The sequence below is a fragment of the Neophocaena asiaeorientalis genome, unplaced genomic scaffold, assembly GCF_003031525.2.
Source record: "Neophocaena asiaeorientalis asiaeorientalis breed wild unplaced genomic scaffold, Neophocaena_asiaeorientalis_V1.1 scaffold226, whole genome shotgun sequence".
Lineage (NCBI taxonomy): Eukaryota > Metazoa > Chordata > Mammalia > Artiodactyla > Phocoenidae > Neophocaena > Neophocaena asiaeorientalis.
The window spans coordinates 3,671,311-3,681,905 of record NW_020173037.1 but is presented as its reverse complement, the minus strand read 5'-3'; the positions used below and the strand labels follow the sequence as shown (position 1 = coordinate 3,681,905).

At 41.8% G+C, this 10,595-nt stretch overlaps 1 protein-coding gene across 1 annotated transcript in view; it reads right to left on the bottom strand.

The window, feature by feature from the left end:
* Nucleotides 1-264: 264 nt before the first annotated feature.
* Nucleotides 265-10,595, bottom strand: part of LOC112398150 (lipoxygenase homology domain-containing protein 1) — a 33,312-nt gene continuing 22,981 nt past the window's right edge. Inside the window, 7 exon segments of the mRNA XM_024742561.1 lie at nucleotides 265-432; nucleotides 1,970-2,073; nucleotides 8,754-8,807; nucleotides 8,810-8,858; nucleotides 9,022-9,053; nucleotides 9,154-9,230; nucleotides 10,077-10,152. Coding sequence (XP_024598329.1) covers nucleotides 265-432; nucleotides 1,970-2,073; nucleotides 8,754-8,807; nucleotides 8,810-8,858; nucleotides 9,022-9,053; nucleotides 9,154-9,230; nucleotides 10,077-10,152 — 560 coding nt within the window.

The following is a 10,595-nucleotide window of genomic DNA, read 5'->3' as shown; positions in this document are numbered from 1 at the left end:
TCTGTAAGTACTGAAACACTTCCATTCTAGAGGGTCAGGAGCTGCGGTCTGATCCGCCACTTTGTCCTAGCGCTCGGACTGCTCCGGCCTGCGAGAGCCCGGGGGGCCAGGGCCCACTCCTGGTGTTGTGGGGTGCGGGCTGGACCCCAGCAGGAGGAACCGGGTCCCGATAGATAACACGGGCATCAGCGCTAGCCGCCCCGCCCCCCCCGCCCCCCGTGCTGATAGCCCCCGGGCTCCTCTGCTCGTTGCTCTGCCTCTCAGCTATACTCGCGGGAGTGGCGGCGGACTGAGCTCGCTGTTAAAGGCAGGCTTGTGACTCACGCAGACCTGTCCTTCCCGGTCTGCCCTTTGAGACAAGGGTTTTCTCCGTTCAGCTCCTGCTTCACGCACGGGTGCCCCCTCACGAGGCCTCCGAGGAAGGGCCTCAGCCTTTGGGGCAAACACATGCAACTGAGACGTGACATGCTCATTTCCAAAAGGCCTGGGGCGTCTCTGCACTGCGCTCTGCAATGGACTGAAAGCCCTTCTTTAATGATCTAAATATCAAATTCCATGCAATCAAACCGTGATCAACAGATCTCACCGGGTTCTCCATTTTGGCTATCTCTGTCCCAAAGCAAATGGAACAAATGCCTCTGCTTTTTACAAGTTATTAAAGATCTTTAAGAAGTGATACTTGAGTTTAAAACACCAACACGTGGCTGCCGGCCTCAGTTCCAAAGTGCACAGGAAAGCCTGAACCTAGCTTCTCGGGCTGAGAAGCCCATAGGGGAAGGGGGTGGGGCTCCTCATGCTGGTTAAGGCACCGGACAGGCTGAGAGGACACGACTCCAGATCCAGTCTCTCACCCGGCAAGCTGCCAACAAGACTGGTTCTAGGAAAGTTGCTGAAGTAGAAAAGCTGTGGACTAGAGCTAAGGGAGCTGTCACCAGCTATTCTGAGACCCCATACCAGGTGAAATCTTGCATGCAAGAAGATGAACCTCATTATAAATAAGATGGACTCTCTCTCCAACCTAGTGGGATAGGGGCTTAGAGGTAGATTTAATTTGATTTTAGAAAAATAAAGTAACAGAACATTTTTTGAACTCTTAATTTAATTGGGTAGATTCCATACCCACTACATTCATATTTATTAAGCTCTGATTGACTAGGACCTTCACTAAGCAGAATGTGCTGTAAAATACAGTAGGAGGTAACTTTCTAAGTCCAGAGCAAAGAAAAGTTTTCATGAAGGAATGTGACTGATTATCACTTAGCCTTAACTTCAGCCTGACAAATTACACGCGTGAGTGAAGGAGCACTGTGTAAGTTACGAACGTCACATGAGAGGCTGCAGAATGAGAGCTGAAGTCAGGTGGCCTGGGCTGTCCTGCTGCCACACCTACTAGCTGGGAGACCCTGGGCAGCGCAGGCTCCCCATCCCATCTGTGGGAAAGGGAAAACAATGCATTCTCCCAAAGGGCAGATACAAAGGCTGATGCTGTAACACACATTAAGCACTTAAAACAGTGCATGCTACCCTATGCCTTCTCATTTTTCAAAATACATAATATGCATGGATTTTTAAGACATTTTTAAAAGCCTTATATATTAAAAGCTCCGTTTCAAACCTAGACTAACAAAGCATAGTTATGTGAAATTATTGGTTTTTTCCTTAATAACGTGGTCCCCCAAGGGGCCTTTGAGACATCAGATTGTCTCTTTTAGGAGGTTCATTAAAATTTTGAATGCTATCAGAGAATGGTCTACTTTTTCTTGTAGAAATTCTAATTGCTGAAATTTAGGACCATTTACGTATCAGTTTCTCAAAAATCAGTGAGGCAAAACAGAACAATGAAAAAAGTGAAAGTAAAAGCCAAAGGAAAACATAAACTGATAATCTTAAAAAAATGCTTTATGCAAAAATATAGTATATATGGATACAATACGATTGACAAACAGCAAAAAGAAAAATTTCTACATACCATTCCAGTGACAGAGCCGTTGTCAAGAGCCAGAGAAAGATGCCTCATTTCATGACTTTGGAAAATGCATACATTTCCTTTGTTGAAAATAACATCAAAGAGACCTATAAAACGTTTTAAGTATTAGCAAGTAATTCTTGCTTTTAAAGCTTTTCTTCCTATTCAATTATACATTGAAACCTCCTAATAATACATTCTATAATCTCTCTCAGCTAAATATATTTAATTAGTCAAAAGGTAGAATGCCAGTAACCCTTAATAATCTACATGCTGCTTGGCAATCTGGTGGCACTTCCATGGAAAATCTCTAATGCCTTCTTCCCAATGCTAGTCAGTAAGCCCCTGAGACCACCCCACCCCAAATAACACTCAACGGAACTGTTTCCAGAAAGATAGATTATCCTAGTGTAAAAACCCATTTCTGTTCTCTAAGTCTCAGAGACTTGAGGTAAAATAAATGGATACATTATAAAATTAAATATACATTATTTGGGCATTGGTGACTAGTTTGTATGATTATGATGATAAAGATTATGTCATCATATCTTTGATGGTTTTTAGCTTTCAGTATACCTTGACATGTCATTTTATCTTGAAATGTAAGCTTCTTGGGGGCATGAATTTTTGTCTACTCTGTGTATAGCTATATACCAGCACTCAGAACAATGCCTAGGACACAGCAGGCGCTCAGAAATATTCTTTAGATGAGATCACTAAATTAGATCCCCAAATACAAATACGAATACTGCCTGATCTCACTTACATGTTAAATCTAAAAAGCAAAACAAAATAAAAAGACTCGTAGATACAGAGAACAAATGGGTGGCTGCCAGAGGGAGGGAGTAGAGGGGTAGGCAAAATAGGTGAAGGAAATAAGCGGTACAAACCTCCAGCTATATAATAATTAAGTTACAAGGATGTAATGTAATTATATCCTTGTCAGCCTTGTAATGTAGTATAAGGAGTATGGTCAATAATATTGTAATAACTTTGTATGGGGACAGATGCTAGACTTCTCATGGTGATCATTTCATAATGTTTGCAAATGTCAAATCATTACCTAGTACACCTGAAACTAACATAACATTGTATGTCAACTATCTTTCAATTAAAAATAAAAAGGTAAGTGTTCAAAACTTGTTGAAAAATAAAAAAATTAGAAACCTCATTTAAATTATAGAGTTAAGGAGCTATTCACCATGAGTAAAGAGTTTAAGAATGGAAATATTATTTAGTTTTAAGAAAATATATTTATTCAAGTAACATAACTCTAAGCCCAATGTGAAAAAACGTATTGAATCCAGTAGATGCCAAAGAGAAATGTCTTCACGTTCATTTTTCAATCATCTTAATAGGGTTCCTAGTAAAGTTAGAAATAGATGACTCTCTTACCACCGTACAGGACAAGTATGGAAAGATCACGAGTAACGTAAGGGGGGCCTCCCCTCCCCATGCCCGTGCTCACGTTCCCTTCCACCAAGCCCAGAGAACAGGGCGCAGCCCTTGGGCTGGCGACTGAAAGGAGCTAAGTACTCCAGCTTTGCCCTTTCTACCCCAGGGGAGCCGCCATCACAAAGGCCCTTTCTCTAGCGTTCTCCGTCACCCGCGAGCGCAGCCCCCTTAGGGGAGCCTACATCTGGGGAGGTAAGCTTGTCTCATTCTGGGGACGGTTAGCAAGTCCTATGGGCTCACAAACAGAGCCAGTACCCCCCCTGATTCCATGAGCAGTAAAGCTGAGATTTTGCTTTCTATTCATCTGTGTTCTCTATCTTATCTCAACTGATTCTGCACACGGGACAGAAGAAAATGGTATTATTTATCGATGCCTTTTCTAATACCCAACTCTTAAAAAACAATAAAAACACCCCATTAAAATTAACCACAAAATGAGAATGCCAATATTACCAACATTATTTCACTTTCTTAAGGATGTTCTCACCAGTGGAAAAGTGCTTAAAACCCAATCGACAGATAGAACCACTGGGAAGTAGTAGATAAATTTATTATATTTGTAAAACCTGAAGAAACTCTTTAATTAGAGTGGAGTAAAGTGGTACGATTCAAGATAAATATGTATCTAGACCAGTGCCTGACATATAATAGGCACTTAATAAATACTGAATGAACAAAACATATAAAAACTACAGATTTCTATATATTTGTATATATGTTAGCTTTATTATGGAAAAAGGGGTTATTTACAATAGCGACCAAAAGCCTTGGAACAACACGAATAAGACGATGTAGTACCTATGTGAAGAGAGAAAAGATGAATGTATATACACACACACATACGTGGAGTCCTGTGGACAAACTCTTAAAGAAAAAGACTGAATACTGTGAAAACATCAATTCCTTCCAAGTTACTGTATAGATTTAACATAATTTTAGCAAAATTTCCTTCAGGATTTCTTGGGAACGATGAAATAAAGTCAGTTTGTAAGAAAAACCGTAAACATTAACTCTGATCAATGCTCTGTGCTGTAGTTTGAGTATTAGACTCTCACGTCACTGTCTGACATTTCAAAATGCCACTCGCCCTCCGCTCGTGTACAGCTGCTAGAAGCTCCTTGGAAGGGACAGGGCCTGGCCTGCCTTCCCTGTCCTGGTCTCCCAGTCTCCCTCACCTTCATCTACCAGGTGAGGTTGGGAGGTGATTCACCTGCTCACGTGAGCCACCATGGAGGCAGCACTGCAGGCCCCGCCTTTGGTCAGTCACTGCCATTTCTCCATCCCGCAGTGCAGAGGTCACACAGTGAGCCACGAGTGTGTCCCACTAGATTAGCATTCCTCTAGTACCGCAACTGCCTCCTGGTACTGGGGAGCCCTTTCAAGATGAGGCCTTTTTGCACTGGACAGCCGCCTGGGGTGGCCAGATGGCACCTGCTTACGTGTTCTAGCCACGCTTGGTCTAAATCGCTGAAAACCCAAGGATCCATGCATCAGATTCAAGAGAAATTAGGGGCTCAGGTCAACCTCTGACCACTCCTACTTTGCTGTGCCTTCCTAGAGGCCTTCCCTACGATCTAGTGGCTCTAGGTCCACTCTTCTCTCGCCATCCAACAAACAGCTGGCCTGAGAGAAAACACCAGTGTATCACACGGACAAGCAGTCCCTAAGCAGCGGTCAGCTGTGAAGTCAGGTGGCCATACTTCCGTAATTCAGTCAGAAAGGACACAGCAGGCCCAGGTGGAGTGAGAGAGTATTACACCCAGCAGAGCAGGCAGCAGGGGCTGCAGGTTCCTACCGGGCCCCCAACCCCCGAGTCCCATGGGGGCAATGCAGAGCAGGGCTAGGTAAATGGGGCACACGCAGTGTCACAGCTTACACCTTATCTGGGTGACTCTAGGTCTGGGTCTCTCGTGAGGCTGCACTCAAGGTGCTGGTTGGGGCTGCGGTCGTCTGAAGGCATGACTAAGGCTGGAGGGTCCTCGTGCAAAAGGGCCCCTCACACGGCTGCTGGCAAGAGGCTTCTGTTCCTTGACTAGTTGGCCTCTCCACGGGGCTGCCTGATGGCCTTATGACATGGCAGTTGACTTCCTCCAGAGCGAGCGATCCCAGAGAGAGTGCCAGGAGAAATCTGCAATGCCTATCTTACCTGGGCTCGAGAATCACACGCAGTCACTTCCACTACATTCGGCTTGCTGGCAGAAAGTCACCTAGTACAGCCGGGACGCAGAGGGAGAGGAATACGCCCCACCTTTAGAAGAGGGCAGCCTCACGTAACTTGTGGACATATTTTGCAAGCTCCACGCTGAAGAGTGCAGCCACCTCTCCCACATGCACTAGTCTGACACGGCACCCAATAAACACTCAACCTGGTACAACTATTTACATAGCTCCATAGAGACAAAACAGAAAAATAATAACACATTAGAAACTTCCAGTGATGTGCTACCTTGTACATTTTTAAATGCATTCTTAATCCTTTGAGGAATATGTCAAACGAATCTGAATTTAGATTATGATCTTTTTTTAAAAAAAAGTACAACTATAAAGTGAGAAAACTATGTGAATCTGTATTTTATAGCAAATCTTTTGAAATTTGGGGGAATGGGAAGTTTGTGAAACTGGCCCTGACATACAGAAGCCATCAATGGTTTAGAGTTAAAAACTGATTTCCTTTGGTTGTCTGGTCCTTTCCTTTCAGTTCTAGGATCCCACACCAAAGACAAGAAGACTTGTTTTTGATTGCCATTGTCAATGTTGGTACAGTGTTGTTTTTTTTATACTTAAGAGCTTGTAATCATAAAATGAAGCCCCCTGTGGTATTTCAAAGATCTTCTCATGCTGAGTAACTGCTTTTAGGTCCACTATTGCCAAGAAATGGTTCAGCAGCTCTCAAAGAAATGAGCATTCTAACTCTCTGAGTATGGAAATACCTAAATTCACAACCAGCTTGACAACAAAATAGAGGATTGGTACATGGTGATAAAACAACATTTTTTTGTGGAGTGAAAATTTAAGCCAATATATCTGAGACATATTCTTAAAATATTTTCTTGAAACGATGTTCATGGGTCAGCATTGTTCACCACAATACTTTCCAGGCATGTGAAAACTGATTCATGAGCATGAATTCATGGGACACTGCGTATAACATCAGGAAATAATGCTGCAAGTAATTATCACACATAGATGACCTCCTGCTGCAAACGTCAGTTATGCTGAAGAAGATTACTCCTCCTACCCTGCACCTGCCTTTTTTAGGACGGCTCCTTCTGCTCTATGTATTACAGGACTACCATATTTAGATGCTGGGAACACTTAAGGGTAAAATTTCTCTATTTTCACCATCTACCGGTTAGCTCGTTCTACACAGAGGCTCACACACCTGGCTGTCAGCGCTGGCTGCAAGACAGAAATCCACTGGGGCTGTCAGAGCACCACTTCTTTCCCAGGGAGCCTCTCAGCAGAGCTCTCTGGGCTCATTCGTATCATGCGGGCTGGCTTCCACGAAGGACTAATCCAAGAAGTGCAGGTAGAAGATGCGGACCTTGGGGGTTACAGTGTGGGTTCACCTGCATTCTGTTAGTCGAAACCTGTGGAAAGGCCTGACCCAGCGAGGGATGAGGAAGTCGCTCCACTTCTTGATGTGGGACTGGTAGGTTCCCTTTATAAACCAGCTTGTTGGGATGAGTGTTAGAAGACAAGTCTCCCTACATTTGTCATTTTCCTGCATGGTCCAGTGCCTCTGAATAAAGGCATTTGCAAATATTTGTATACGGAAACATTCCAGCATAGTAAAGCTTAGGTATCTACTTCTCTCCCTCTCTCCCTCTCCCTCAACATTCCAGGGGAGTAAAGATAAAGACCTTTCCTTCCCTTCCCTGGAGAAGATTTGCTTACATTCCAGAATAATGGTAGGTTCTCTCTGTCTCTTCTTTCTCTGTCTCTGTATCTCGCTTTGTTTCTCTTTCTCTAGAAGGAAGCATGGGCAACTCTGTATAAAATCAGAGTTTCCTAACTTGGGGATTTCTCCCCTTTCATGGACCCACCCACATACGGTCATAACATCAGGCCCTCACTTCGTTGACACAGTGAGATGGGGGCTGGGGGAGCCAGTGTAAGATGCTGTTCTGGCTGCGGCAGTTGCTCTGAGAAATGATGGTCTTGGTCTTTGACTCAGTGCTCTTGTGGTTTCTGCAAGTAGGCTAAAACTTAGATCCTTCAGTTTCTGATTTAACAATGGGAGACATTTTCGTGACCACATTTGGAAATACAGTCGACTATATTCAGTAAGGAAAAAGAGCGCCAGCCTTGGCCCCAGGGGCCCCAGGGAGCAGGATATGAAGGACCATTTTTACTGATCTAAGTAGATAAGTGATCCCAAATGGGAACCGATAGGTAAGAAAAATGTCTAAGAAATAGACTCCTTTTGAAAAGAGAAGCTACTAGGACATATTCTTAGATTCCCACATATTTTCATAGAAGAGAAAGTTGGATTATTCCCTGGGATCTCTAATATGAGGTGGAGGTTACATTTTGGGGAAATGCTACAGGTTAATGTCTCCTGCACATCCTAGAGGCTATTTGAATGGCAGTTTCTAACAAAGTACAGCAAGGTTACATCCATAGATGCAGCAGGGAAATTTTGTTTAAATAGTGCAGGTGTAAATTTCAAGAGGAGCTGGAGGTTTGGGTTCGTGGTGAAAGTCTACCATTATCGGCTTTCCTCCTTCTTCATTGATTTTTACGGTCACGGCTTCATGACACGCTGATATTAAACAACAAATCCAATTTCTCTTTGCCTAGTTTTCCCTCTGTGCTTTCATTATGACACTACAAACAGCCACTATTAGAACTGTTGTATGTGTTTGTCTTCTGTATCAGATTATGAGTCTCTGGAATTCCAAATAATGTCTTTGTCATTTCTGTGGTCCTCAAAGTATTCAACATGGTGCTTTGACATAACAGGTACTCGGTGTCTAGTAGAACCACCTGAATTCCTCAAATGGCCATACAATTCAAGAGCCACAACTGCTGTTTTCTATGAACACTTTATGTTAGTTGCCTACATTTTATTCTTCATGTAAGTAATACAGGTAAAATGTAAGTATTTTCATGGTGCGCTGTCTGCATAATTGTATTGTCTGCCCAGGTTTAAAGTCTGTTGTCTGTTGACCCTTTGTATTAATGTAGATAGTGAATCATTTCAATGGTCTAAGACTGGTATAAAGCTGTCTGAGAAATAAGAAGCAAACTTTAAGCTGGGTCTGGAAACCTGCTTTCCTCCAGCTCCCAAAATTGCCACGGCACCACATTCTTCGCCCAGTGATTTTACCATATTTGCCTGTCTCCTCTCCAACTGCATCAGCTGTGCCATCTGGATACAGACATAGAGCTGAAGAGTATTTCCTTTCATAAACTTCCAGCTTTCCACAGCCCACTAAATAGAAAATCAAAATAAACAAACAACACCAGTATGAGAAAACAGAAGAAATTGCTAGGAAACACCACTTACTAAACATTATATACTGTCTTAACACATCAAGTAGCTGTTCGAACACTGTTTTGTACCAAATAATTTAAGGCCGAAAGTAAAATCTTACTGTTTCTTTTCTCTTAACTTCCAGCTTCTGCCCTGAGGATACAAAGGAGAGAGAGGAGCATTAATTTCAGCAGAGCCATGCTTTCCTCAATCATCATGAAACAGAATTTTCCAGCACACGTCTGACACTCACTTGCAGAGATGATACTGTTATCCCTGGCATACAGTTCTCTGACAATTTTACCATCATTCTCCCCTTGATCCAGCCATCTGTGGAAAGAAAAATGTATCAAGTATATTCTGAATTTATATTTACACTAACCACTGGCAATTATCTAGCCGAGTCAGAAATAATGGATACAGGAGTTAGAAAAAGCCACAGATACCTAACTGATGAAAGCAGACTAGAAATTGGAAAAGGAAACACTTTAAATGATTATGAGAGTTTAAGGGAGACAGGAGGAGCTGCTAACAGGTAAGGATGAAATATGTTTTTCCCTAACTCACAAGCGAATTACTCAACCAGTTAGCCTGCCAAAGTCATAGATTTTACATCCACTGGACAATTTATTTTATCCTGTTCTTTGGCCACCAACTACAGGTCAAACTATAGCCAGTTATTTAATGTACAACTATTACTGGTTGTAAGGAGAGTGTTGAAAAAAAGAGCAAACCTATCACTATTGTTGGGACAATAACCCCCAAATCAAGACTTAGTGACCATGGGTCAGCAATGCACGGTTGTATAAAAAGTCCCATGCAACATTTATTTTGTACATTTATTATTTTTGAGCTATTTGAGACTCAGTCCAAAGGGAACAACTTTTCTTACCCGAGATTTTCATTCTCCTTACTGATGAAGAAAGAGAAATCATATTTTTAAAATCTATATTAGTTTACCAAAAAAGATTTAAATTTGTATCATCAGGAATGATAGTAAACATAATGGATATCTTTCTAAATAGAAGAAGCAGCCCTTAAAATTAATGTTCAAAAAAGTTACCCAACAAAGCATCGGTGACCAGGAATGATTGAATAAACTATCCATTTCTCCAAAATACGTAAACTTGGAACTGACTAATATGAATGTGTTCAATGCAAAGCAGGCTTACGAACCTGTGGCAGAAAAAGGCATATTCGTGGCTCATTGTGGGATCCTTGATCACAACATCATCCAGAAACCAGCTGCTTCCTAAACACAAATTAAAGAAAGAAAAATGTGGTGTGTATATATATGAACCAGGTGTTACTGAAAGTTTTGAGAAAGATGCCCTAGCTTCCAAATATATAAAGGTCTTGTTCACCTTTAAGCTTTAATGCTTCAAATAAAGCAAGATACAAGAGAGGTAAACTGTAAGAGGCATTTAAAAATATTTCTTAAACATGTAACAAAAGCACAGCATATTTCAAGGCTTTGTGTTTTACAGTATCTACTTCAATATGATTTTCCAAACATTTGAAAAGAGAACAATTCTGCAATTGCTCTTCATTTCATAAACTGCATTTATAATCCTGGACCTAACATCATCCAAAAAATATATATCTGATGAGTTAGCAATACTGTCGATGTCCAAAATGCATACACATAGAAAGTTATTAAAGTTCAAATCTGGACCAAGTCTACATTAATTAATT